Here is a 27,141-nt window from a genome sequence, read left to right as displayed (position 1 = left end):
GCCTCCAGCAGCCTCTGCGTGCAGTGGGGGACACGGAGCCCTGCTCCCACCTGGGCTGCCTCTGGGGAAGCCCCTGCCCTCCCTCTGCAGAGCCAGCTTCTGCCCAGGGCATGGTGCAGCACTGTCCTGTCATCCTGCCCAGCATCAATGGTGACAGTGTGCCCCTGTCTGCTCTCTGTCTTTGTCTCTGCTCTGCTCGTGGGTGCCTTGGGCAGCCCCTGAGCTGTGCATCCCAAACCTGCTCAGCTGGAGGGGCTCAGCCTGGCACACACAGTGCCTGAGGGCCCAGCCATGGCTGCACTGCTGTTCTCCATCCCAGCACCGCTCTGGCAGGGCTGGGCTCTGCACGGCCCTCACCAAAACCTGTGGGAGGCTGTGGGATGTGCTTGGCCGAGGCCAAAGGGGCCCTGTGTCCTCAGGATGGTTTGGCCACTACCTGGGACTTGCCACAGCCGGCGTTGCCAACGACGAAGACGGAGTGTCGCACTTGTAGCAGCTCCTCCAGCTGTACCACCTTCAGCACAAAATTCTCCTCTGCCTGCAGCTTCAGCTCCAGCACGGACTCACGGATGACCTGGGAGGGAGAGGAGGAATTGACCACCAGCAGCCTTGGAAAATCCCTGGAGATGAGCTGGCTGCTCCCAGAAGCACTGAATGGACCATCAGCCTCTGGATCCTGCCAGGACTGGGACATCTCTGGCAATGGTGCCATGCTCGGGCTTGCACCTTCTCAAAGTTGAGGTCCCTCTTCCTGGGAACGTCCAGTGCTGGAAACAGGTCTCCAATGAGCCCCAAGAACACAGGCAAGTCATCTGTCACAATCTTGGGGATATTGAAGTCTCGTAAAGCTCTCATCAGAACCTGGTCCTCTGCAGAGCCAGGGTCCCCCCTCTTCAAGGAGCCTGCCACCACCAGCACTGACTTGATGGCCCGCAGCCCCCAGTCATAGTGATCCTGTGACAGGAAGCAGAGAATCACCATTTCACTTTGGTGAGGAAGAACTGCTTCAAACAGCATTGCAGAGGGACACGCTGTCCATCAGCCCCCAGCCAGGTCACCCATAGGGCACCCATGGGCTGGACCTAAACTGAGCTGATTTACAGGAGATGCCTCTGTCAGTCATGGGGGTGGTTTGGAACTGGAAATCCGACTTCCTTCTTGGAGACAGGTTTATAGTGTAAATCACCTCTCTTGAGATGAATAATATCTGAGTGCTCTCACCTTAACTGGCCTAATTCTAATTCTAATTCTAATTCTAATTCTAATTCTAATTCTAATTAATTCCATGCTATTCTGCTTTTGGGCTTCTTGATTCCTTCCTTAAGGCAGAAAGGTGCTGTAATGATGCACCAAGTAGAAGTGGATCTTGCCCAGCCATAGACCTGAGCTGTGCAGAACCATGTGTCACTCCATGTGTCACCACCAGCAATCCCACTAAAGTGTGTCAGGCTTGATGTTCAAATGGACTCTTTCACAGCCTATGTTACAGCCATATATTACTATGTAACACTGTTAATTACCTGTTTCGACAGCAGCTCTCTGCAGAGTGTGTAGAGAGTGATGAACTTTCTTGCCAGGAGCCTAGCATCAAGAAATCCCTCTGCCACAAGCATGATTTCGCAGATCAGTTCAAAATCGGGGACCACCATAGCGCAGGGTCTAGAGAGGAGCAGCTGCAGCTGTCAGGGCCATTCACCAGGTCCTTACCCTCCCACAGCCCCCGAGGTATGCCTCAAGTTTCCAGAGTAACCAGCAGTCAGTTGCTGCAGTTCCACTTGCTGGGGTGTCCTGCCCAGACTCCTCCAAGTGGGGCTCATGTCCCACCAGACTGGAGCCCTTCTGTAGTCACAGGTTGAGTTTCACCAAGGACAGGGGTCCCACAGCATCTCTGTGCCTCCCCTTACAGTGCCTCCCCATCTTTTTGTCCTACTCTTAATTGGATTTTTGTTTGAGGGTGGCAACGCCCTTGAGCATCCTCTCCCCTTGCTGAGCAGCCCAGCTCCCCCTGCCTGGGGAGTGACTGGACTGTCCTGTGCTGCCAAGGCTCCCTCACACCAGGGCCACCAGTGCACACAAACCCCCTGGGCTGAGGTCACACTGTGGGTGTGGCACGCAAGTGCTGCAGTGACACCGACCCACCTGAACAGAGCTTTCAGATTCTCGGGCAGCTCTGTGCGCCCGGCGTAGCCAGGGTTCATGGTGATGAAGAGCCCAACTGATGGCACCAGGGAGATGGTCTCCCCAAGGAAGTTGAAAGTTTTCTTCTTGGCACGGATTGCATCTTGAATACATTTGACCTGCCAGGTGGGCAGAAGTGTTGGTGCTGGCAGTTCCCAGCTCCCAGCCCAGTGCTCTGGCTGGCCCTGACTGCTCCCCAAGGTGAGCCTGAGGGTTTGGCTGTGCCAGCAGTAACACTGAGATCTAGCTGAAGACACGGCAGTAGAAGAGCTGGCCTTAAACCTGCTCCTTCCTAATCACCCCATCTCCCTGTCCCAGGTGATGGCAGAGCTGGGGGGTGACAGGTCACCAGGCTGAGACACAGCTAGGCTGTGGGGTTTAACTCTGCCCAAATCCCCTGCACTGCTGTGCTTCTGCCCCCCACCCCGAGTCCAAACAGGGGTCCAAAACAATGGAGAGAACAGTGGCAAACTGTCCAGCGAGTCAGGTATTACTGGGGAAGCACCCAGGACATGAGCTGGGAAGGCTCTTTGGCACCCAGTGCCACTGGCCTGCGGGGACAGCACACACCTGCACCGCAATGACAGACAGGACCTCCACCAAAATGCGATTGAACTCATCAAAGCAGCCCCAGGCGCCCGTCTGGGCAAGTCCTTTGTAGATGTTCCCACAGGACTGGAGAGAAACAGAGCAGTGGGACAGGGCTCAGGCACTGCCATCCCTCACAGCAGCTGCACTGGGGATTTGGTGACAAAACTCGAGTGCTGACAGATGCCCACGCAGTGATGAAGCCCCCCCTACCCCTGGGCTCCCACAGACCCAAAACCAGGGTCTCCTCGTCTTGGACACCCCATGGCTCTCACCTCCTGTTGCCCCCTGCCCACCTTGTAGTCCATCTGCTCGGAGCAGTTGAACACGTAGACCATGATGCCCACGGCCCGGCCCAGGTCCTTGGTGGTCTCAGTTTTCCCGGTGCCTGCGGGGCCAGCGGGGGCCCCCCCCATGTAGAGGTGAAGGGACTGGGTCAGGGTGATGTAGCACCTGCCCAGGGAGGACAGCGGGGCTGAGCGGGGCCCATGGCGAGGCGCGGCCGCAGTGCCGGGGCAGGGGAGGCGTGGGGAGCCCACCTGTCCGTCAGGGGGGTGATGACCAGCCGGGGGGTGTTGCCCAGGTACTCGTAGGCGTACAGGAGCTGCGCGTCGCAGATGTTGGCGTAGCAGTGCTTCTCCCCCTCGTCCCAGCGGTGCCGCAGCTGCGACTGCCAGGCAAACGCCTGGGAGCTCTCCACCTGCAGAGCAGCTGGCTGTGGAGGGCAGGTGGGCACGGGCACTGCCCAGCCCGACCGCTGGCACAGCGGCACACCCTGCCTCGGGACTGTTCCCAGCGCAAGGATGGTGTGCAAGGGTCCCAGGGCCGTGCTGGGGTGGGTGAGGACCATCCCTCCTCATGGCCCAGCCCATGCCACACCTGCCAACAGAGGTGCCCAGCCCGAAAGCAATGGAATATTAGAAAATCCGTGCTCCAAAGTTCTGATAGATGCTGCAGCAAAAATTCCCTCTGCTACCAAATACCTTTGTTTGGATCATTTTGGCCACAACATCTCTTGCATGGACATCAATAGTACAGATTGTCATGATCTTCATTCTGTCTCCAGCACTCAGGCTCCCAAGGAGCAGGGAAATCAGGGCGTTCAGCCGAGCGATCTGGGGCAGGACAGGAATTATGGACATAGAGTTGATGCCCTCATGTGCCCACCTCTCAATGACCCCTGCCCTGGCAGGCTCGGGCTGGCTCCAGGTCAGGTGTGGATGATGCCAACCTGCTTCTTGTTATAATCCTTCAGGGCATTCTCATAACCTTTCTCCAGATTTGCAAAGGCAACACCAACCTCTGAGGTCCAGGTGATCTGGGTGCACGTGAGAGCGACCTGCAGCGAACCATGGGGACAACACAACCATAAAGAGGAACGTGCTATGGCCCAGGGTGGGTGCCTGTGCCTCCTGGAGCTCTCTGGCTCTTGCTCCTGTGCCTCTCAGAGCCAGCTGAGCCTGGCCCCATGCAGCAGCACCCACCTGGGCTGGGTAGTCAAACACCCACTGCTCCCGTGGCTTGTCCTCGTAGGTGCCCAGGGCCAGGGGGATGAGGCTGCGCAGGGTCGAGCGCATGCGCTGCAGCAGCCGGTTCAGCCAAACCTCCACCTGCAGGGTCACAGCCAGCAGAGCTGAGCGAGCAGCTCCCACCCCTCAGGCTGCAGAAAGCCCTCCCTGCACACTGCAGTACACCACGGCACAGAGCCTGGTGCTGGTCCTGCAGGGCACATCCCACAGCATGTGATGAGGGGTGGTCTGAGGGCAAACAGCCAAGGGGTAACCACCCTGCAGCCCTCGAGGGACTGTGAGGCTGAGCAGGTTCCTATGGCTGTGCTGCTCTGTACCTACAGTGCAGGTGGCCATTTCTGGGATTTTTGCCCAAAAATCTCTGTAATTGCATTTTCATACTCCTGCCAGGCTGTTAGAACACAACCAGCAAAAGGCTCATCCCCATCCTCAACCCGCCCCCTGCTCAGCCTGCAGAGTCTCCCGAAGTTCAGCTCACCTGGCCGGACAGGTCGCAGTCTGCATCGAAGGCCACGTACTCCCCGTCCCGGCTGAACATCCCGTGGGCCACCTTCTGAGGCTTTTTGTCTGAGCCCTGCATGAACTCCAGCTTGGCCAAACTGTCAAAGAGCTTCGTCAAGTGCCGGGACACCTGAGAGCGGAGGCACAGCCACTGTCAGGAGCCCTGTCATGTGTGGAGGTGTGATCAGCAGTTGGATCTACCCCTGGGTGCTCCCTGGGCACTGCACCCCCAGGAAGGGGGAGCAGGGATGGTGTTCTGCCCATAAGAGTGAAAAATGTTCTAAAACTGCTCAAATGAGTACAGGGAAATGGCACAGGACTCCTGCCCATGCTCACACACAGCCTGTACCTCAAGGGGCTCAGTCCCCTTCGATAAAATATCCAACAGGTCCGCAGAGGAAACAAAGTAGAACCGTGGAAAAGCCAGTCTTTTGGTCTCAAGGTATTCAGCCAAGGCCTTCTCACAGACTGCCAGCCTGGAGAAAACAGAAAAACCTGCCATTAAACCCCATGTATTGGTTTTACTCTTTGCTTTGGAGGACCCAACCCCTTCCTTTGGCCCCCAAATGCTTCACCATCATGACTCGATCCTTACCTTTCCTGCAGCGCTTCCAGCCGGGTGTGCAGCCCGGGCTTGTTGGTGCATTCAATCACGTTGGGGGTTTGCACTGCATCAGCCATCAGGTCCTGAAGGGGAAAAACATTTCAGTCAGCCCAAACTGGCTGAGAGCTGGAGGGAAAAGGAGAGGGGGAATGGGCTTCGCACTCGGAAATCCTCATCAATGAGATCAAATTTCTTGGACTCCTCTGGCAGTTGACTGCGTGTGTCTTCAGATGCTATGAAGATTGTTTCCAGGTGACTCCACTTCCTCTGTACCTCAAACCAGGTGTTGATAACAGTGTCGGTGGTTGACAGCTTGTGCTGCCAGTCCTGTGCCCTCTGAAGGAAGAAGGCTCGGTACTTGGAGGCCAGCACGTTCTGCAGCTGCATTTGGTTGTCCTCTAGCGTCTCAATGAGCAGCTCATCCGCCTTGAGCAGTGGGAGCTGGGTCCTGCTGTGCGGCTCATACTCAAACTCCATTGTTGCCCAAGTAGTGTCCAGGGCATTCAGCACCTGCAGGTGGGGCATGAGGATGGGCTGGATGCCATGGTGCTGGGTCCAGGAGGGCACAGGACAGAGGGCTCCACAGGCTCTGTGCACTCCCTGTGGACTCCAGCCCCACTCTGTCACAAGCCCGTGACAGTCACATTGGCACAGGGGTCTCGGCAAAGAAGGGAGGAGCTGAGCCCCATTTACCTTCTCCATCCCAGCCTCCTTTGACGCTTTGTCCACAATGCTGCGAACCTCCTCCTCAAACTTGTGCAGATTCAGCTGCAGCAGATCCGCCAGGGTGGTTTTCTCAGACATGGTGAATTCCGCCTGGAGCAGAAGCAGTGTGGTTGGGCCATGGACTCCCCTCCACAGAGAGGCAGCTCACCCAAACCAGCTCAATAACACCCACATTTAGAGACCCTATGCAAATATTCGCACGTGGCCCGATTTAAACCTAATGGCACTGTTCCCTCACTGGTTGTGGATCTCGGGAGCCTCTTGGGCCAGGGATGGGCAGGAGGACGTGGGAGCACCTTGGCTGTGTGCACGAGCTCCTGCCAGTGCCGGTCCCTGATGGCCGGGTTCTGCAGCTCGCTCACGGCACGCAGGGACGTCATCATGTTCTTCATGCTGCTGTCCAGCCCTGTGAACGCGTCCCAGCTCTTCACCTCCTTATCCAAACTCCGGATGTCTTTAGCGAATTTCTTGCACTCAATATCCATATCCTCAATGTTGAGCTCTGCCCACCTGGTTGTCTTCCAGGTGTCGATGTTCAAGTTCACCTGGAGCCAGGATACATTTTCACAACATGTGATTAGCAGAAGCATTCCAGCCCAGGAAGAGGAGCAGCACACCACAGTGCCCACATGCCCTGTGTGCCCACTGGGCCCTCCACACATGCACACACCACGCAGACCTGCTCTAGGTGTGACAACCTGCCCTATGTCTCATCCTCCCTCTGATAGCAACGAGCTCTCTGAGAAGCTGCAACAGCTCTGCACCTTCAGCTGGCAATGGCCAGCTGGCACCAGGTACCTGCAGCAGGTGCCCATGCCAGCCAAGAGCAGCCTACTGTGCGGCCCTTGCCTGGAAGCAGGGCTGGGCTCTGTGCCCTGCTCCCAGACCACAGCCCATACCAGGGTGACCATGTCCCAGAGCTCCTTCAGCAGGCGCAGCTCCTTGCGACACGTTTTCAGCTGTTTGTACTCGGGGACTGACACCTCAAACAGTGCAGCTGAGGTGGCCAGGGCTGCCATTTCCTTCTCCAACGCCATGATGCTCTTATGTTGCTGGATGGAGGAAAGGAAAAGGTGTCAGCCAGGGACTGTGCCAGGGACGTGTCTCTATCCCAGCAGTGGCTCTGTCCCTGCTGCAGGGCCAGACCTTCCCTGTCAGCCTGAGAGCTGGAGCCAGACCTGGAGTGGCTGCCCAGGCAGTGCCAGCAGGGACAGCAGTGGCCCTGGTGTCCTCCCCTTCCTTACCTTGTTCAGTGACTTGTAGGGATGGGGGTCTGTGTACGAGAAAGGGGCTTTTTCCAGGAAACTCTCCCGGAAGGCGAGCTGCTGGACCTGCGTGGGAAGACAGGGGGGCTCATGGGGACAGCCAGGACCTGACAGTGAGGAAGAGTGGCAGAGTCTTCCCAAAGCTGCCTCGGAGCTGCCTCCCTACCCGCAGCCCCAGGGAGCCACCTCGAAGTCCTGGCACTTGTCACGGAGGACGGCGGCCTCGGCGGCTTGCAGGGGCGCCGCGCTCTCCGCCACCCGCAGGCACAGCTTCTTGTTGTTGTCCCACTGCTCGGGCAGCTTCTGCAGTGGACACCGTGTGGGGTCACCAGCCTGGCCCCAGTCAGCCCTTGCTCAGCCCCCCCACAGGCTAAGCAGCCTACCTGGAGCTGCAGGTGGATCTCCTCTGGCATCTTGTCCCCATAAGTCTTGAGCAGCGCAACCGTCTCTTTCAAGGGCTCAAACATGACGTCAGTCACCTCCTGCCTCTCCTTGACCCTCGCCAGGTGTCCCATCACTGCCACCAGTCCTTCATAGTCTCCCTCCTCCAGAGTTTTACTCAAGCCAGCAGTGGACTGTTGGATGAAATCCTGCAGCTCCTGGAGACTGAGAGGACAATCGTGCTCATCAGGTGTTCCTGGGGTTAGGGGCTTACTCTTCAGAGCGTGACCCGCTCAGAAACTCACCCCTGAAGCTGCTGGGAACCTTCACCTGCAACCTTCACTTTCAGGGCTGTCTCTCTGTTTCAGCCCTGCCCTGGCACACAGTGGTGCCTGTGCCACAGCTTAGCTGAGCTTCAGTCACTGGGAGCCACCCTGTCCCTGTGCCAGGGCTGGGGAGCCTTACCTGCTGGTGACGTGGTGGGCGAGGTACTGCCGGAGCACCAGGCTCTGGCCCTTGATGGCATCCAGCAGTGCCTTCTTGAAGGGGCGGCAGTCACTCTGCAGCCACCCCCCAAACACCCTGGTTTCCTCAAACCCCAGCAGGTCTTCATGCAGTGCCTCGAGAGCGTCGATCTGGGGACAAGAATGGGTCACAGTCTGTGGCTGGCACCTCCCTGGGCACCCAGTATCCTCTAGGGTACCCCAAGCACTCAGCACATCTCCAGGCACCCATCCCACACCTCCTGTTGAAAGAACTGGAGGGGTGGTAGCCCAGGTGCCAAGGGCTTCTCTGGTTCTGGCTGCGGCTGTGGCTCTGTGCCTGGCTTTGTCTCTCCCTCTCCAGGGCTGGGGGCTCTGTCCATGGTGAGGAAGCGCTGCAGGAACTCCTCAGGGCTCTCCTGCCACAGGTGGGAGTGCTCCTCAAAGCTGGCACTGAATTCTTCTCCTTCTGTCATGGTGCTGACCACCAGCGACATCAGCTTCTCCTGCATCCTCAGGAGCTCCGCCTGCTCCTCCAGCGCAGTCTGATGGGACAGGTAGAGCTCGGGGCCTGGCCAGGGACACGGCCACCCTCACCCACCCTCACCCACCCTGTGCTGGCTGGGAGCTGTGCCTGTGATGAACTCACCTTGTAGCTGACCGCCCCCTCCAGCAGCCGTGGCATGGACGCTGCCACCGCCTCCGTGTCCCCGAGCAGCCCTTCCACCAGCACCAGGAAACTGTCACCAGCCCCAGCGTCCAGCGAGGGCTGGTACTGCACCCTGCCCTCCGTCAGCTCCATGCGCACCTCGAACAGCGGGGACGCCTGGGTCTGCAAAGGGCAGTGCCCACTCTGGGGGCTCATGTCCCACAGCCCCACAGCCCTCGAGCTGCAGGGAGCACGGGGACATCACATCTGGCCACTGACCAGACTGACAGAGAGTGCTGGGGCACCCAGCACAGGGACACCACTTCCAGAACACCGGGACCTACCTCAGGGTCCATGTTGGTGAGCAGCAGCTGCAGGGTTCTGTGAACGAGCCTGCAGAGCCCATCCAACACGATTCTGTCTATGTAGGCCACATAGTCCAGCCATATCTGCGAGGACAAGCCAGCCTTAAACAGATCTGCGTTCTCCTGCCACCAGAAAACCACCAGTGCTTGTCAGTGAGCGCCCAGCAAAGGCATCGGCTCCCAACATTGCTTCGTGTCCCTGGGAGCCATCCAGTGCTCCAGGGCCAGCTCTCACCTTCACCATGCCCTGGATCTTCTCGCCCGTACTCTCGATGACAGCGCGGCGCTGAGCTAAGGTGTTTTCTTTCCCATCGAGGTCCAGGAGTGCAGTTTCCTTGTTGTCTTTTCTTCCAATCAAGGGAGTGGCTGAACAGTTCTGCAGAGAGGAGAGAAGGGGATGCTCTGCTGAGCCAGGGAAAGGACAACCCTGGCTAGGTGTGTCCCAGAAAGCTGCTTGTGGAGTGCCAGCAAATATTACCTCCATCAGCTGGGTGATGTTCTGTAGGTTCAGCTTTGCCCTCTGGACCCGTTTCTGCAGGTCATGCAGGCTCTCCCTCATCTCCTGGATGTATTCCATGACACCTGGGAGGGAAATGGGCACACAAGCACATTGTGGAGACAGCCCCAGTGGTAGGTCGGCTGGTGCTGGGCACCAAGGACCCCCAAAATGCACAAGGAGGGTCCCCAGTCTTGGGTGGCCAAGGTGGGGGTTTGTACCTTCATGGTTCCAGAACAGTGTCTTCTCAGCAGTGGCCAGACGGATGTCCAGGGCCTCTAGCTCCCCTGCCAGCAGTGGCTTCTCCACTGGCATCAGCTGCTGCTTCACCTGAACCAGCACATCCACAGGTGAGTGCTGCTTCACCTGAGCCACCATGTCCTCAGATAGCATCTAGGAGCAGGGTCCCCACCCCACCAACACAGCGGTGGGGGCAGGAGGTGGATGGCAGCAGTCATGGCTTGGCTTAGCCACGGATGGGCAGGGAGCTGAGGTGCCAGTGATGTGCCTGTGGTACCCAAACCCCCAGTCCTTCTCAGCCTGGAAAAACAGCTGGGTTGTCTCCCCTTCAGAACCTGCCTCATTGTACCAGCCCACGATGAGCTCCAAGTTGTCCCCTAGCTTTTGGAAAGTCTCATTTTGGGCAAAGAGGATCTCAGCGTTGCTCGGGATGTCTGGCTGCTGCTGGATGTGCAGGTACTTCACCTCCCGCAGGACGGCAGAGAGCTGTGGGGCAGCACGGGAGGGGCTGGCAGCAGCACCCACTGCAGCTCAGGCAGCCCCGGGTCAGCCCAGGGACGGGTTGCTGGTGCTGCCCGTGCCAGCACCGACCTCTCTGCTGAAGTTCACGTGCAGGAGGCCAGACTCGGGGTCCCTCTGGAGCAGGGGCTGTTCCAGGCTGAAGTGGCAGTCCTGCCCGGGTCCGCGTGCCCATTCCTGGTAGATCCTCTGGCTGTAACTCTGCAGCATCCCCATCATTTCCTCGTACTTCCCGGACACCATCTCAGCCTCAGCACTCACCATGGCACTGTCAGAGCAACAAGAGAGCTGCTGCTGCAGGGAATGGGAGGAGACCCTCTCCAGGCTGGATCCTGCCCCACTGCTGCCCTGTGTCCCTGTGGGATGACAGGGGACCTGCACCTACGGGTGGTCGATGGCCAACAAGTCCTTGCGTGGCCCCTCCAGCCGCTGCTGCAGCTCCAGAGCCCACTTCAGCTTCCCAGCCACCTGGGGCAGGTTCTTGTGGATGGCTGGGGCCCCCCCGTGGGGTGGAGGGGACACCATCCTGGTGTCATACAGCGCCTTCACGCTCTCCAGCTCTGCCTCAAACATTCCCAGCAGGGCTGTGTAGCAGGGGGAAGCCTCAGCCTTGATCAGGGGTCGCTCCAGCACAGAGGCAAACATGTGCACCAGCTGTAGGAGAGAGGCAGGCACTGGTTCCTGCACCCTGGAGCAGTCCCAGGACAGGTGGGACCCCCAGTTCCTGCCAGAGCTGTGCCAGGATGCTGAGCTGGGCACAGGTACCTTCACAGCAGCTGTCAGGCGGTTACAGTCATCAAAGCCTTGGCAGAAGATGGCAGCCAGCTGCTTGTTTGCATCCTCAACCTTCTTCTGGAACTCTTCAAAGTCTTTGCTCCATTCCTGCCATTGAAAGCAAAACGGTTTAAAGTGGCACAGCCCCTGTGCCTCCTTCCCAGATCCTTCGGGAAGGATATGCTGTACTCAGAGGGCCCCATGACCTGCTCCAGAGTGGGGACTCCTGCTCCCTGTGCTGCTGTGGGACAGTCCCATGTATCCCTCTGCAGCACATTCTCACAAGAGATATTTTTCTTTTCACTTAGTCAACGTTAACACCTCCATTCCAGCATTCATTACATTTCCACTCCAGCATCTGCTCACCTCTTCATCGGGATCCAAGGGATCATATTTGCATTCAGCAAAAGCTTTGGTGGCTTCACAGATCTCCTCAGAGATCCTCAGCACCCAGGTCCCAAGGAAGTTTCCTCGCACCCCTCCCAGCACTATCTTCTCCAGCTTCAGGAAGTCGACAGCTGTCTGGAACAGCTCCTGGCAAACGTAAACCCCCTTTTACCTGGCTGCCCCTGTCCCAGGCTGCGGGTGCAGGAGCTGCAGCACCAGCGCAGGGATACATCCTGCCAGCATCCCCACAGGGGTGCTCCCCAGCCTGGCCAGGGTGTGCCCATGGTGCCATGGGGCTCAGGGCTGGGGGGAAACTGCTGGGAACGGTGCCACTCAACTCCCAGTGCTGCCCCACTGTGCCAGCGGCCCCAGCCCGCCCCAGGCTGCAGCTGAGCTCACCCTGTGCCACTCCCACCCCAGGATGCCCAAGGCAGGGAAGGCCTGGCTGAGGCTGGCACTGTGCCCTGAAATGCTGGGCTGTCACCTTGATGGCCTTGAGCCTGTGCAAGAAGGCATCCATCCTCCCAAAGAGCTGAGTGGGAGGAAACTCCCAGAGGTCTGGCTGCTCCTGGAGGGGGGAGAGGGGCTGGTGAGTCAGTCTGGTGCTGGTGTGCGGGGGGTCAGATGTTCCTGCATCATCCCTGCACCCACCGGGAACAGTGAGGGCGTTAGGTCAGAGCAGTAAGTGCTGTAGGACTGGAAGAACTTCTCTGTGGTGGAGATGGCGACTTTGAGTCCCTCCAGGGTCTCCTGGGGCTCTCCTTGCAGCCCCTTCAGCATGTCCTCTGGGTTCAGGAATTTATAGGTCTGGGACAGACACAGGCAGAGGAGGATGTGGAGGCTCCTCCTGCCCCCTTCAGCCCCACACACTTTTTGGTGGTTGCCTGCAGCCCGTGCCTGCCCCAGAGTCTCCCCAACCCTGCGTGGGGCTCTGCTGTTCCCTTGTCTCTGTGTCACCACGACTGCATCTCCGTATCTGCCCCAGAGAGGCAGCTGGAGTGGACAGGGTGGTTCAGTGCTGGCCCTGGGGCTGTACCAGGCTGATGAAGAAGTTGCAGATCTCCTGCAGGATGCGGGCCACGTGGGCAGGAGAGTGGTAGTGCACGCAGTGAGCCCGGAGCAGGCAGACAGTGCAGAGTACCTTGGGCACGAAGGGCCGCAGCTGTGGGAGCAGAGCCTCGTCAGGGGATGTGTCCCCCCTGAAGCCTCTGGGGCTCTGCCACTGCCCAGATGAGGCCACCAGGCTGTGCCTGGTTATTTTGCCACATATCACTTACCTGGGAGTAATCTGCTTGCTCCATCTCCTCCAGCAGTGCCTGCAGTGGTTGCAGGTGGAGGCTGACATCACTGGCTTCCTCCAAACCTAGGACAGGGAAAAGGTCTGTGTTGGGAGGAGGACACCCTGTTGGAGGCAGCCACCACCACGTCATGGGACCTCACCCCCGGTGACGGCGCTGAACATGTTCTGCAGGGAGGGCCAGTAGCAGCTGTCAGCCTTCTCCAGGGTCTTGGCCAGCACTGACACTTGGGATGAGCGCAGCTGGGAGGGGAGAGACGGCAGGATCAGCATGGGGGGCTCAGCATGGGGGGCTCAGCATGGGGGGCTCAGCATGGGGGGCTCAGCATGGGGACATGTGGCCACCATGGGTGAGACAGCACCTGCTCAATGATGCACTCCAAGTTGGTCATCCTGGTCTGCCAGAAATCAAATTCCACCCTGGGCAGGGGGTGCAGCCCCTCCTGCAGTTGCTGCCCTGGGTCCTGGCTAAAGATCTCTTCAACCTGCTGGAACCACTCAATGACGACAGTCTCGATGGAGTGCAGCACTGAACCATCTGTGGGCTCCACCAGGCTGAAAGGCAGATGGGTTATGCCACCTGGGAGTCCTGGACTGTCCCAAACAGCCCTAGGGAAGCCCATCACACCTGCATCTGTGCTGGTGCAGGTGCCTGGCATGAACCCCTCAAACACTGCTGCAGGGGATGGCTGTCTGTGCCCAGGGCTGTGCAGGGACCTAGCCAATGTCCCAGCTCCTGTCCCTCCCTGAGCAATTTATGCTGTCCTGGGCCCCTGCCAGGCTTTTCTGGCACCAAGTGGTGCCAGCAGCACCCACCAGTCCAGGGTGGCACCGGTGTCATCCCAGCTGACCAGGTGCTCGGGCAGGGGGAGCAGTGGCTTTCCCTGGATCTTCCCATTCATCACAAACAGCTTGTTCTGCAGCTGGTGAGTCTGTCTCACGATGTCCTCCACCACAATCCTGGGCCAGCCTGACCCCTCGTCCTGGCTCAGGAGCAGAGGGGACACAACCTGCGAGACAGGGCTGGGTCAGGCCCTTGGGCATGACCTCCTGTACACAGAGCAGTGGGCACCCCGGTGTCCCCTCTTGCTGCCCACTGAAGCACAGTCCCAGCTCTGTTGGCCACAGATGGGTTTTGGTGATATTTATCTCATCAGTGTGACCAAAAGACCCCTTGCTATGGGTTTCCAGCTCTCATGGCCTGGGAAGTGCAGGAAGGGGCACAGTGGATGAATCTAGTGGAGTCAGGGGCTGGCACATGAGCAAAAGCCCCCAGCAGTGAGGGGGAATAGTGGGGGCTCCTGGAGCTGATGCAGCTTTTGGGTGCTATGGACTGGCAGTGGGAATATTTATAGGAAATTTGAGAGAAATCTACTTAGATGTTTCCTAGCTGCAGTGTAGAGGTAAGTGGGCATTATGAGTTTCTAAAATTGCAGAGAGGAAGCGATCCAGCTGGGGCCAGAAGGAAACTGGGATGGTGGCCTTCACCCAGCTCTTGTAGGGTTTGTTCAACACAGGATGGGAGCCACCACAAGGTCGGGGCGAGGGCCTGGGACAAGTTTTCTTCTGTGAATTCTAGTTTATTTTGGAGCCCACCTGGAAACCTGGCTAGAGCAGCCCACAGCAGAGGTCCCAGTACAGCAGTGTACCCAGGGAGCTCAGCTCACCCTGCCAGCCCCAAGGCTGTGGGGTACAGCCTACCTCTATCAGCACGGCAATGAGCTGCTCCACGGGCGAGGGGCTGATGTCTCCCACCAGCAGAGCACTCCGACAGTTCTCCCCGGTGATGCTGTCTCCCTTCTTCTTCACACAGTAGATTCCCTTGCCCTTTATGGCAGGTGGGAAGCAGGTAGTGGGCAGGATCTGCCCAGCAGGGTTCACCACCAGCACCAACTCCTGCATTTCTGGCAGCTTGAAGAACTTGTCCAGCATAACTGAAGTCTCCTCGCTGGCCACAAACTTGCCCCACTTGTCCGGCCGGACGTGCAGCAGCGCTGTGGCCAAGCTCTCGAGGAGCTCCAACCGCTCATCCTGTGGGGCTGCCATCGTGCCAGCACCTGGGGTGGTCCAGTGGGCAAAACCCCACTCAGCCAGGAGCTGTGCAGACCCCACACCTTGACCTCCCTCCACTGCCCTCAGCCTTCCCTCTGCACATGCAGTCTTAGGGGAAGCTGCCAGTCCCATCCCTGCCTGGTCCCAGTGGCCCCAAGCCAACCCCATCCCTGCCGGTCCCATAACCCCCCGGCCCTATTGCCCCCTGACCCGGCCATCCCTGCCTGGCCCTATTGCTGCCCTGGCTCACCCCAATCTTACCTGGCTCTACTACTTCCCTGTCACACTCCTCAGCCCTCCAAGAGGCTCCAGCCCCTGTCTGCGCCCAACTGACACTGCCACAGTTCAACTGACAGTCTGTGCCCCAACCGACCCTAGCACCAGCCCAACAGCCACCAGCACCAGCTCAACTGCAGGGCTTCCCTTCCCCCTCCACACCCCACACTGTCCCCCTCCCTTAGCAAGGGCTGTTTGCCCACCCTGGCCAGCCTCAGGCTGCAGTGCCAAAGGCACAGGATGGGCAGGGACTACAGCAGGGAATGCTCTGGCAGATGCCCCCACGGCACAAGTGTGTATGAGTGCACAGCAGCTGGGTATGAATCCCCCACTCCCACTGCAGAATATGGTACCCGAGGGTTCCCCACGCCCCCACTTCCCCAGGTGCTCCACCTGTGGCAGGTAACCACAGCCTGACCCAGCCCAGCTTGGTACCTGCAGCAGGATGCAGGACCAAGAGTTGTCCCAGCCTGGAACAGCCACTCTGTGCTCTGCAGTGAGGGAGCCCAGGTGCTTTCCTGGTGGCCAGGGGCACCTGGTGAAGGCACAAGGCTCACAAACACCCCCAGCACATCAAGAGCTCGGACTGGGAGGAGCATGAGCCCCATATCCAAGGCTGGGCACAGGCAAGGGCTGACAGTGGCAGGGGAATCCTGCCCACCCCTAGTTGCACAGAGCACAAGAAGCCAAGAGAAGCATGGTGCAAGTATTTATTTGTTGCTGATCTTCAGCACTAGTTTACAGGGCCATGGCAAATTAAAAAAAAAAAAAAGTTAGAATAAAAAAATCCTGCCCCCCCACCCCACTCCTGTGAGGCCTCTGCACTGAACCATCCACATACAAAATAATCTACAAGGAGAAAACTATACAGGATTATTTACACCTCTGATAAATAGACTAATACTGATCCAGGCGCCTCCAGACTGTGCGTGGGGATGGGGACAGGACAAGACACAGGCAATTGTGAGGCAGAGATCCCCACCGGCAGCCACCCTGAGGGCAGGCTCCACTCTGAGCATGTCCCACCATGGCACCACACCACCCTGGCACCAGGGCCATGACACAGGGACATGCTGGGGCAGTGGCACCCAGGGCTGCCACATCCAAGCCACAACTCCCACCGCTGGGTGGGGGCACATCTGTGCCGTGTGGCACCACTGCTCCTCAGGAGTCCCTGCCCTTCATCCCTTCTGTCTGTGGGGACCATTCCAGGGCAGGGTGGGGCTGGAAGGGTCCAAGGCACCAGCGTGGGGACACCAGGACAGACCCAGGCCCGCTACAACGAGGGCCAGGAGCTGTATCTCTGCAGGGCCCCCCTGGGGCTGACACCCTGCACCCCAGCACCTGTGATACCCCAAAACCACTGCTGCTCACCCACAGCTGCTCCCCCTCCTGAACGAACACCCCAGGAGTGTCTGAACACGAGAGCTGGGGGACCCAGTGCCAAGTGGCCGCAGAATTCCTGGGGGTCAGGGGCAGGGAGGGTGCCCGTGGTGCTGAGGCCAGGGCTCCCAGGGGTGCTGTGTTCCAGCTTGAGCCTGTGAAGATGCTGTCCAGCGATGAGGCAGTGATGGGGGTCCAGAGTCACCGAGATGCCCGTGTCCCTTCCCTCCCCCCACAGTAAAGAAATGGCTAAGCTGAAGCTGGGCCCTGGGCCTCAAAGGCCAGCCTGCAGCATGGCCCCTGCCCCACATGCCCCCATGACGGAGGGACACTTGGGCTGCTACAGGGCCTCGCAGGGCCAGTCTGGATGCTAGTGCCTCTTGGTGGAGGAGACCTTCTTCTTCCTGGCAGCCAGCATCTCGTAGAAGGGGTCCCGGCTGATGGCTGCCCTGGCAGGGGAACAAGGGCTGGGTCAGGCCAAACTTCTGCAGTGATGGCTGCCACCTGCCTGGCCTGGCCTTGGGCAGGTCCTTCTTTAAACCTGGGGAAGTTTTCTTCCCCCATCCTTGCAGGATGCCCTGGGAAGCACTGTCCCCTCTGAGGACAGCAGGCAGTTCCCTGCTGTGCCCCTGCCCAGCACCATACCTCCACGTGCTCCTCTCCTCCAAGCACTCACTTGATGCACTTGATCCACTCCTCCTTCTCCTCAGGCGTGGGGGCAGAGATGCGATACACGGTGTGGTTCCCCTCCACCACACGCCCATCCGCCTCTGTCTTGCAGGCCTTGATCACTTGGTCCTTGTTGTCAGGGATGTAGAGCTCAAAGCAGTTCTGGGAGGGAGAGACCACTCAGAAGCAGCCCCCACTTCCAAAGGGGAGCCCAGATTGGGAGGGAAAAAGCAGAGCCACACCCCTGGCACAGCCACCCCAGCATGGCAGAAAGGGACAGACACACTGTGATTGTCACCCCCTGGCCCTGCATGTGCCCCTGTGGTGCCCAGCCCCAGGTCTGCACCCAGCTGCTCTGATGCTGAAGGCAGTGACCACTCTGGGGCCCCTGCCTGTCCTGGGGAGATCTCAGGCTGCTGCAACACCTCCCAGCCTTTCCTGCCCAAGCCAAAGCTGTACCCAAACCCCAGAGGACGTTGCTGCGGCACTCACGGGCTTCTTTGAATCCTCCACCTCACGGATGCTCAGGTTCTCCAGGGGGATGATGCCACGGGGCTCCTTATCCTGGTGTGGCCAAGCAGAGGTTTAGCTGAGGGGTGGATACCCCCAGCCCAGCCCCATCCTGGCCCCAGCTCAGCCCACCCTGCACGGAGCCCACTCACCGTTGTGTACTCGAAGTAGTAAAGGCAGTTGTCGGTCAGGATGAACCAGCGCCGCTTCCACGTCTTCACCCTGCCTCCTGGGAGCAGAGAGGGCAGTCGGGCACAGCCCTGCGAGTACGGCCGGGCACACAGGGGCACCAGCAGCACGGGGCCCGGGCGGACACACAGAGCCAAGCAGAGCCAGGCAGGGCGGGCAGCAGCAGCAGGCAGCGCACACCGCCCCAGCCAGAGCAGGAAGCACATGGATGAGGATGGAGGGAGGGCGGGACTGCCGGGCTGGGAGCGCTGACCGCTCCCACCAAACACAGATTGAGCACAGCTGGAGGAAACTGCAGCCAGCAGCTCCCTGGGGGGACACAGGGACTGTCCACACTGATCATAGTCCCATTCGTCCTGGACCCCGGGCAAGGCAGGACCCAAGGCCATGGCCGACCTCCACAGCTGCCAGCACAGCACAGGCTGGTCCCTCGGCACATGCCCTGCTCCCTCCCGGCCCAGCTCTCCTCCACCGCAGCCACTGCAGCAGTGCTGAATGCAGGATGCAGGATGAGCACCCACCCTCGCAGGCTGGATCCGGACACGAGGAGCCACAGTGTACACTGGGGGTCCTGCTCATCTCCTTCTCCTGCCAGGAAGGCCCCGTGGCCCCTCGTCCCCTGTGCCAGCTGGCAGCCCACCCCTGTCCCTGCCCCAGAGCAGTTCTGAGGGCCAGCACCAATGCTCCCTGACACCTTGGGGTGCAGGCACTGGAGCAGTGCTGGTGCCTCATGGGGACTGCTGTGAGCCCTTAGCACAGCACAGGGCACCACACAGATGGATCCTTCCTCCTCCCGTCCAGCTCCAGACACTTGGCACACCCTAACCACCTGTGCACAGGATGGGGCCCCTCCTGAGGAGACCCCAAACCTGTCCCCATCCCTTGTATCACCGGAGGCAAAGACCCATCGGCCAGGCTGAGCTGTCTGTGGACACGGGGTGCACAGCTAGGCGGGTGCCAAGGTGCCACCGTGGCCCCGTCCTCCCCAAGGGTGGCAGAGGAGGCCGCAGGCTTTGGGGAACGTGTGGCATTGGCAGGGCTTGCACCCCAGGACCCTGCCTGGAGGTGGAGAGGGGCTGTCCTGCAGCAGGCGAGGTCCCCGGGCATGTGGAGTTAGCAGCAACAGCAGCAGCAATGAGACTCATCACCAGCAATTAAAAATGCAAAGGAAATGAAGCCCCAGCAGTGTGAGCAGAGCAGGGAAGAGGGGTACGTACCTCCTGGAGTTGGGGGCAAGGAAAGGAAGAGCCAAAATCATGGAAACATATAAATGAGGGAGAAAAGAAAATTAAAAAAAAAAAAAAGAAAAAAAATAAAAGAGGAACCCCAAAGCCCCCCCTTGCCCTGCGGGTCAGTGGGGCCGGGCTGCAGCAGGGAAGCTGTGAGGGGTTGGGCCAGCGGCAGGGCCGTGGGGGCTTGACTGCCCTGGCTCACTGTGGCTCTGTGGGATGGGGCTCCTTGGCTGCTGGGGGCAGGGTTGGCTCCCTCCACCCCGTGGCTGACTGGCAGGGTCCATCCCTGCCCTCTAAGACACCTGGGGTCCACGGCCACTTTGCTGCCTCTCCGCCACCCCACTGGTGGTGCCAACCTGAACCTGGGTGCGCAGGGCCCCGCCAGTCAGGGACAGGAGAACCTGGGGCTGTCCTGTGCCCCCCCACCCCAGGGCAGGGAGCAGGCTGCTCCTGCTGTCCACTCCCAAGGGGCTGGCCCTGTATCAGGAGTTCTGATCCCAGCCAGAACCCTGGGGAAACACCCACTGGACCCTGATCCTGCCAACATCAATTCCCCCTCGCTGAACCTGGGCAGAGGATTTCCCAGAGGTGCCAAGAAGAGAAGCCACAGGAGCCAGGGCGCGGAGGGCTCCGGCTGTGGAGCCGGGCGGTGCAGCAGGGATGCCATGCATGCTGCCTGCATGTGGAGCCGGGATGCGGAGGTGGGAATGCTGTGGGAAGGTGAGGCAGGGCTTGTCTGTGGTATGGAGGGGGACGCACGCAGCTTGGGGCAGCTCCCAGGGTCCTGCTCTGACACATCCTGCTCAGTCACCTGAAGGGCCTCAAGGTCTCTGTGCTCTGACACCAGACCCTGGTACCAGCTCTGCACTCAAGGGCTTGCCCAGCCTAGAGGCAGAATCCCCCAGTACACCCACCCAACTGCTCTTCAGGGCCTCATCAGCTCCAAGTCTGCTCCTGCTGCCCAGCCAAGAAAAGATGGAGGGCTGGATGTACAGATGCCTTCCCCATGAAGGCTGTGTCTGTCTCTGCAGCCTCCTCGTGCTCTGAAGAGCCAGGCCAGCAGGAGCAGTGTGGGAAGCCCACAGGCACTGCACCCTGGTGACAGCCTGCCCTCCCTTGCTGCTGGCACTCACCAAGCTTCAGGAGCCAGCCCTCCCGGTCAGGGTTGAAGAAGGTGTGGGTGAGGTCATTGCCATCATCCTCAGGGATTTTGAAGGGCTCATTCTTGATGCTCTCGTACAGATTCTGGTACAATGACATGGAATCAGCTCTGCTTTGCCCTGGAGCCCCGTGGTGGGCCCTGCTCTGGGCCAGCTTTGCAGCCTGGCCCCAGCCCTCACCTGGAGCAGCTCCTCAGGCAGGTCCCCCCCGTCATTGATGCCGCGGTTCATGGCGATGAATCGCTCTGCCGTGGGCTTGTCCTTCACGTTGGGATTGTGCAGGCTCGTGTTCAGCATGATGATGGCAAAGGACAGCACGTAGCAGGTGTCTGCAGGGGCAAAGGGGAAAGTCAACTGTGGGGCAGGATGCCAGGGAGATGCCTGTGTCTGCGCCAGGAGCTCACCTGTGGACTGGAAGACCCCAGGGTTGCACTGGCAGTACCGCTGGGCAAAGGCCTCCATCATCCGGTCAATCTTCTGTGCCTCCCCTGGCAGTCGGAAGCTCCACAGGAACTGCCTGTGGAGAGCGAGTTGTGCTGCTGAGCTGGGGGCTCCAGGTCCCCACCACCCCCTATGGGCAACACTCAGCTCCCAGCCCCTTACTCACCGCAGGGCCTGCACAAGGTTGAGGTCGGTGAATTCATGCAGCTCCACAAAGGCATGTAGGACTTGGATGTTGAACTCATCCCTGTGGGAACAAAGCCAGAGCACGAGGGATGCATGATCAGCAATCCTGTGACTGCTGAGTGGCTCCACTGTCCCTGCCCTTCTCCAGACTCTACTCATTCATGGGGGAATATTGCATGTACCCCCTGCTTGATCCGTGGTCTGGTCTGCACAAATCATCCACTTGCAAGTGCCAGCCATGAACTGAATACCCCCAGCACCCCGGGTACCCGCAGTCAGCTGCCTTGTGAGCTCAAAGCTGCCATGTTCCATCTCTCTGAGCAGCAGCCCAGAAAACCCCCAGGAAACCTGAGCCCAGTGCACCTCTCGCCCAGGTAGTCGCCGATGGCTGTCTTGTTGAGGCCCTCTCCCTTGTACAGGAACTGAGCAATGTCCTCGCATGTGTTCTTCAGCAGGTCATTCTCAATCAGGAACTGGATGCCCTGGAGAGGTAAAAGAGAGATGGGGGTCTGTGGCTACCCCTGCCAGCCTGCCCCCTGACTGCCAACCCCTGCCCTGGCTGCTGGCTCTGCCCCAGCTCCAGAAACCTGGACTGGGAGAGCCACTCACTCTCCCAGAGGCAGGTAACCAGCCCTGCTCCCCACCCCACAGTACCTTCTTGGGATCCATGTTGAACTTCTTCCTGCCCATGGCCACCTGCTTGTTCCTCTGCATGTTTTTCCTGCAAGGCACAAAGCAGCTCTGAACACCTGGCAGGGCCTTGCTGCCTCTGTCCAGCCTGTGGGGCAGTGCACTGTGGGGAGGGGACCCAGGCCCCCATGCTGGACCCCTGCAGGGCAAAGCCAACACATTGCTCTATGTGTGCCCCACACTGCAGGGCTGCTCTTGGCCTGCCAGGCCCCCGAACAGAGGCCCTGGGGTCACCCCGAGCAGAGGGGATGCAGGCACAGCACCTGTCAGGTCACCCAGGCATGGGCAGGCTTGGGCAAGCTGGCTGTGGCTCTGGGGAGAGCAGTGAGGCAGGCAGAAGGGGACAGTCTTCATGCCCCAGTGGGTAATTGGGAATGATTCTGAGAGTCAGCTCCCACCAGCTGCTGGGACCCCCCTAATCCTGGCTGTCACTGACTGCACCAGCTCAGAATAACAAAGCCTGCCAGTGGCTGTGGCCAGACAGAGGGGCTGGGGCTTGGAAAAACAGAGCTGGGAGCAGCACATCAGCCTGGGATCCCACTCCCAGGAGCTCAGAGTGCCTGGGAAAGCTGCTCACACCAGCATTCGTGGGCCAGGGCTCGGTTCCTGCACAGCATAGGCGAGCCCAGGGGGCTCCGTGGTGCTGGGGACTCACTTCTCCTCCGTGGAGCCAAGGTTCTCGATCTCATTCGTCACTTCTGCTATCTCATCCTTCAGGCGCTGTGGGGAGAGGGGACACTGAGACACGGAGATGCCTTCCCACAGACCCGCCAGCCCTCAAGAGGCCCCACAGCACCTCCTTCCCTCCCTCCTTTTTCCCCCCCAGACACTGCCCAGGGGCTGAACCAGCTCCGAGGGCACTGACAGTGGCACTGGCTGCCCCCTGCTGCTAATCCCTGCAGCATTGCCACGGTCCCAGCATGCAGGAAGGAAGAGATTCAGAGGTTAACAAAATTATCCCTAATCCCTTCAGATCATGCCCAGCATATGGTGGTAATTAGCCTCTGCTGCCTTAATCAGAGACATGACTGACAGTGTCCCAGATAAGCCACGACCTCATAGGCACTTGCCAGGGCAGTGGCCTGGCCCAGACATGGTCTCTGCCTGTGCCAGGCAGGGGCTGGCACAAACTGGCTCAAGGGCATGGCCTGGAGGCTCTGCAGGGCACAGGAAAAGGCATGGCTGCTTTGGCAAGGCAGGGACAGCGGCTGTCACCTGGGATCACATCCCAGCTGAGACTCTGTCCCCAGAGCCCCTCGGAGGAAGAGCTGTGGGGCAGCAGCATGAGGGATCCTGGATGGGGCTCCAGGGACCCTGCCAGTGACAGAGCGACACTGTGCCCTGCCACCCAGACTGCTGTCTCTGGGACAGGGGGATTTGTGTGGGCCCTTGCCATCGTACCTGTATGTCAGCCAGTAGCTCCTGCTTCCGGCGCCGGATGTTCTCCAGCTCCTGGCACTCCTCTGGGGTCAGGTCACTGGGCACTGAGCAGAGACACGAACAGGTCAGCATGTGTGGTCCTGGCAATCAGTCTGCCAGGCTCCTGGCACAACCTGTGCTCCCAGGCAGCAGTTGTGGGCCTGGCTGGGGGCAGGACGTGGAGGTGCAGGGTAGCAGGAGGAGCTGGGCTGGAGAGCAGTGTCCCCAGCCCTACACTGAGGCCAAGTGGTACCAACGGCATGAAAGGAATTTGAGGGCCAGGGCATCTGCTCCTTCAGACTGTGGCAGCTGCAGAGCGAGAACCAACATGGTTCCCTGGATCACCTCCAGCACTGCTTCTGCCAGCCTCAGCCCTGCTGCCCCCATCAAGTCCCATTTCACTCTGCTCTACCCCAACTGGGCTGGTGTGGGTGCTCATTCCACTCCCCAAGGCTGGGCAGCTCTGCTGTGCCCTGCAGTACAGGCTCCACATTGACCTGCAGCCCTGCAGGTTGTTCTGCCACACAGGTCAGCTTCAAGCATAAACCAGCTCCTGGCCATCCCTGCAGCTCCCTTTATGGATTCATTATTCTGGGGCAGAGCCTGGAGGTGGTACACCCTCAAGACAGACCTCACCTGCACACCATGACATCTACACCTTCCTGTCACCTTGGGGAGCCAGGTATCCCCTGTCCAACACCATCTCTGAGGCTCAAGCCCAGGGCCACCACATGGTCCCCTTGCTCCAGAAGCATTTCCAGTGCTCCTTGGCACGTGACCTCCTTGCTTCATGGTGACAAGGTATCCCGTTCCTGTTCCCTCCAGTCCCCAACGTCACCTGCTCCTTCAAGAGTGCTCCCAGCCCTCTTACTATGCCCATGTCTCCCACCTCTGCCAGCCGGTTCTGTGCATTGCACCAAGGTCACCTGCAAGGACATCAAACGCCACCCCTCCAGAGCGTCGTCCCCAAGGGAGGTGGCAGCAGGATCTGCCAGCTCAGCTTTTTGTCACCCCCACCTCCCGCCCTGGGTGCTGGGAACAGGCGTCTGTAGGGATGTCACCACCCACCCCTGCCCCAAGCATGACCCCCTGACTTGCTGAGGTCCAGTGTGCCACCACTGCCACCAGCCCAGACTCACCAGTGTCCCCAGCACAGTCCCTGCCCCGTGGCAGCGCTCAGAGACCCCACAGGCCCTTGGAGCAGCACTGTCCTCAGCTATGCATCCATTCTCCTCACGCTGCCACTGCCTTAGTGGGAGCTCCCTGGGTTACAGCAACCCTGAACCTCGAATCTCTGAGCTCAGCACTTCCTCAGCTCTGCATTGGGCTTTCATGAGCTTCCTCCTTCACAACCCCTTGTTGCCAAAGCTGAGGCGCCTCAGCTTGCAACATCATCCCTCAGTCAGACACAAGGCCAACACTTCCCAGTACTTCCAGTGTCCCGTGTCAGGAAGCCCGAGCCAGACAAGTAGGCTCACGGCACCAGGTTAAAAGTTACTTACAGTACCAGAGCTGTGTCGATTCATCCCAGCACCTTCTGCACCAGCACCATTCCCACCAGCACCAGCCCCCACTGCCAGGCCCCCAGGGCGTCCAGCAAGCCCAGGCTGACAGCAGGAGGGATGAGCTTTGTCACAGCCACTCATCAGACACAGAAACCCCCAGATCCCTGGGCTGCTGCATGTGCCCCGGGACCCTCCAGCCCAGCTGCAGGACCTTCTTGTCCAGCTGCCAGACGCCAGACCCCCGGCCTGGCCGCAGGGAAAGCCAAATTCATGTCAGGGCTGGAGCTGGCCTCAGGCAAACCCTCAGCTCTGTCTCTTCCTGCCCACCTGGGAGACGACAGGGGTCCCAGCCGAGGTCCCGGTGGCCCCGGGACAGACGTGGTGCAGGAGACGCTGCAGGGCAGCAGGGACAGCAAGGCTGCTCCTGAGCCCCGGAAGGTCCCTCCCCGGCAGAGGCTGAACACTCGTGACAAACAGCCCAGCCATGTCAGCAGCAGCCAGAGGAAGAGAAACCCCAGACGCAGGAGCTTTTCTGGGGAAGGAAGGCGGCATTAACCCTTCCCTGGCTCTGCGCAGCAACTGCCCTGGAGAGCCCCAGTGAGCCTGGCCAGACGCAGAGCAGTCCCGGGGGACTGGAGGCCAGAACAGAGACTTCCCCTGGCTCCAGCCTGACACACAAGAGGGACCCAGCACACCGCAGGATCCCAGCGTGGTTCGGCACGGTCAGGCCTCCCCAGCAGCACGGGAAGCCGGGGGTTCCCACAGCAGGAACCTGCTCGGGGCAGCACGGCCACCAGCAGGATTCGTCCTTCTGTCTGGGGGCTCACCGGGGCCTGTGGCACCCAGAGCAGCAGGGGGGCAGTGCTGCCTGTCTGCAGCTCGCCCGAAGCAAAGCCCCGCGGCACTGAGCCCCGCTCGCCTCTGCTCCCGCTGTCCCAGCGCTGCCCGAGGGCAGCGGGGCGGACACGGAGCCACCGGCCCCCCTCGCCCAGACCCCGGCCCGGCCCCCCTCACCCGGACCCCGCTCACCGCTGCCCTGTGCCCTGAGCACCATGGTGGTGCCAGGGCCTTGTCCCGGCCCCGCCGGCCGTGCCCGAGCTGCCGGGGCTCAGCAGAGGCGCGGCCGTGCCGGGTGCGGACACCCGCGGCCCCGCTGCTGCCGCGGTGACTCAGGGCCCCTGTGCCAATGAGCTCCGGGGCCTCCTGGGCGTCATCCCGGCCTCGCCAGAGCCGGCATCAGCAACACCCTGTTCCTGCCGCCATGAGCCGCCGGCACTTTAACTCCTGTGCTCCCGGCTGGCTGGGAAATGGGGCAGCCGGGCCTGCTCGCCCGCCTTGGCTCGGGGCCGGCAGACGCCGTGTAATGCGCTCCCAGCCGGGCCGGCCCGGGGCTGGCCCAGCCCTTCCTTCCTCGGGGCCTGCCAGGACACTCGGCCCCGCACACCTCGAGCTCGCTGTACAGTGCTGGGGTCCCCTCCCTTCCCCTCCTCCAGCAGCTCCCCCATCTCTGCCTCATCTCTCTACTGCAGGTCCAGCTCCTGTGCTAGCTCTGGGGACCGCCGGTGCCCGCTCCCCTCCGCAGGCTCCCTGGCATCTCCCACAGCTGCCTGGGACCAGAACTAGAATCAGGAGAAGGACCAGGAGCCATGCCAGTCCCCCCCCGGGATGTTGTTTCCTTGCTATGGAGTGTCTATAGGGACCCCACTGCTCCGTGCAGGATCCTCTGTGGCGCTGCGGGGCCGTGCCTGCAATAGGAGCAGCCCCAGCATGTTCCTGTCCCTGTAAGTCGCCTGGAGAGGCCGTACCAGCTTCGGCTGCCTTGACTCAGCTAAAACCTGTCTAGCAGCACGAGATGGAGACACGGCACACAGAATGCCAGCTCTGGAGTTAGGGGAGGGAGGGCTTCAAAAGCCTTGGGGTGTCCTTTGGTCTCCCGAGTTACAGCAGCCAGCCCGCACTGTACCACAGCAGAGGGGCAATAGCCCTGGCGTCAGGCAGACCATGGGGGTGACCCGGGGTCTCTGCGTGCTGCTGCTGCGGGTGCAGCTACCCACTGTCCCATGAGGCCCCCAGAAACATCCTGCCTGTCTCTTCATACCACATCCTGTTTTCACCACGGCCGTGTGCACACCCTGGCTTGCGTCAGCCCCATCCTTCCCCACCAGCAGCTGAGATGCATCAGAAGGAAGTTTTGGGGACAGGCTTTCCTAGGCTGCTGGACCCTCTGCTCAGGACACTCTCCTGTGCATCATCTAACTAACCTCGCTTCCCTGACCCGGAGCCCATCAAGAAACCCCTTCCACAGTCAGTACCTCGCGACCAGTGGTTTAAGGCTCCAATATTCCCATGCACGGACCCCCAGCCTCCAGCATGGCTGGGTAAGCACCAGCTCAGCCATGTCTACAGACACTGTGCATGTGCAAGAAATGCAGTCAGGCGGGCCCCTCA

The 27,141-nt window shown here is 60.1% G+C and overlaps 2 protein-coding genes across 2 annotated transcripts in view; both read right to left on the bottom strand.

Moving 5' to 3' along the window:
* The window catches only part of DNAH17 (dynein axonemal heavy chain 17), a 33,809-nt gene extending 18,782 nt beyond the window's left edge, over positions 1 to 15,027 (bottom strand). Inside the window, exons 1-40 of the mRNA XM_062506404.1 lie at positions 14,683 to 15,027; positions 13,798 to 13,991; positions 13,344 to 13,536; positions 13,125 to 13,224; positions 12,962 to 13,047; positions 12,721 to 12,846; positions 12,336 to 12,491; positions 12,169 to 12,252; positions 11,664 to 11,849; positions 11,289 to 11,405; positions 10,909 to 11,177; positions 10,596 to 10,791; positions 10,344 to 10,490; positions 9,986 to 10,094; positions 9,747 to 9,850; positions 9,504 to 9,644; positions 9,248 to 9,391; positions 8,904 to 9,086; positions 8,515 to 8,799; positions 8,238 to 8,407; positions 7,775 to 7,997; positions 7,578 to 7,694; positions 7,371 to 7,457; positions 7,026 to 7,178; positions 6,423 to 6,671; positions 6,094 to 6,216; positions 5,563 to 5,910; positions 5,392 to 5,483; positions 5,146 to 5,272; positions 4,774 to 4,926; positions 4,251 to 4,376; positions 3,998 to 4,105; positions 3,750 to 3,881; positions 3,306 to 3,466; positions 3,063 to 3,219; positions 2,749 to 2,853; positions 2,140 to 2,297; positions 1,521 to 1,659; positions 727 to 954; positions 437 to 574 (exon numbers count right to left, since the gene is read on the bottom strand). Coding sequence (XP_062362388.1) covers positions 437 to 574; positions 727 to 954; positions 1,521 to 1,659; positions 2,140 to 2,297; positions 2,749 to 2,853; positions 3,063 to 3,219; positions 3,306 to 3,466; positions 3,750 to 3,881; positions 3,998 to 4,105; positions 4,251 to 4,376; positions 4,774 to 4,926; positions 5,146 to 5,272; positions 5,392 to 5,483; positions 5,563 to 5,910; positions 6,094 to 6,216; positions 6,423 to 6,671; positions 7,026 to 7,178; positions 7,371 to 7,457; positions 7,578 to 7,694; positions 7,775 to 7,997; positions 8,238 to 8,407; positions 8,515 to 8,799; positions 8,904 to 9,086; positions 9,248 to 9,391; positions 9,504 to 9,644; positions 9,747 to 9,850; positions 9,986 to 10,094; positions 10,344 to 10,490; positions 10,596 to 10,791; positions 10,909 to 11,177; positions 11,289 to 11,405; positions 11,664 to 11,849; positions 12,169 to 12,252; positions 12,336 to 12,491; positions 12,721 to 12,846; positions 12,962 to 13,047; positions 13,125 to 13,224; positions 13,344 to 13,536; positions 13,798 to 13,991; positions 14,683 to 15,027 — 6,459 coding nt within the window. The remainder of the gene's footprint in view (positions 1 to 436; positions 575 to 726; positions 955 to 1,520; positions 1,660 to 2,139; positions 2,298 to 2,748; positions 2,854 to 3,062; positions 3,220 to 3,305; positions 3,467 to 3,749; positions 3,882 to 3,997; positions 4,106 to 4,250; positions 4,377 to 4,773; positions 4,927 to 5,145; positions 5,273 to 5,391; positions 5,484 to 5,562; positions 5,911 to 6,093; positions 6,217 to 6,422; positions 6,672 to 7,025; positions 7,179 to 7,370; positions 7,458 to 7,577; positions 7,695 to 7,774; positions 7,998 to 8,237; positions 8,408 to 8,514; positions 8,800 to 8,903; positions 9,087 to 9,247; positions 9,392 to 9,503; positions 9,645 to 9,746; positions 9,851 to 9,985; positions 10,095 to 10,343; positions 10,491 to 10,595; positions 10,792 to 10,908; positions 11,178 to 11,288; positions 11,406 to 11,663; positions 11,850 to 12,168; positions 12,253 to 12,335; positions 12,492 to 12,720; positions 12,847 to 12,961; positions 13,048 to 13,124; positions 13,225 to 13,343; positions 13,537 to 13,797; positions 13,992 to 14,682) is intronic.
* A 975-nt stretch (positions 15,028 to 16,002) lies between these two features.
* On the bottom strand, positions 16,003 to 26,128 carry CYTH1 (cytohesin 1). The gene is given in 15 exon segments (XM_062505999.1): positions 16,003 to 17,141; positions 17,369 to 17,523; positions 17,854 to 17,925; positions 18,024 to 18,100; positions 20,426 to 20,537; positions 20,633 to 20,781; positions 20,857 to 20,969; positions 21,060 to 21,140; positions 21,443 to 21,561; positions 21,734 to 21,800; positions 22,425 to 22,489; positions 23,171 to 23,253; positions 25,723 to 25,797; positions 25,800 to 25,869; positions 25,872 to 26,128. Coding segments are annotated over 15 exon segments (1,353 nt in total). The 5' UTR covers positions 25,908 to 26,128; the 3' UTR covers positions 16,003 to 17,062.
* Between the last annotated feature and the right edge of the window lie 1,013 nt (positions 26,129 to 27,141).

Source organism: Cinclus cinclus, chromosome 20 (assembly GCF_963662255.1).
Source record: "Cinclus cinclus chromosome 20, bCinCin1.1, whole genome shotgun sequence".
Classification (NCBI taxonomy): domain Eukaryota; kingdom Metazoa; phylum Chordata; class Aves; order Passeriformes; family Cinclidae; genus Cinclus; species Cinclus cinclus.
The sequence above is the reverse complement of the archived record's forward strand: the minus strand, read 5'-3'. Positions and strand labels throughout refer to the sequence as shown.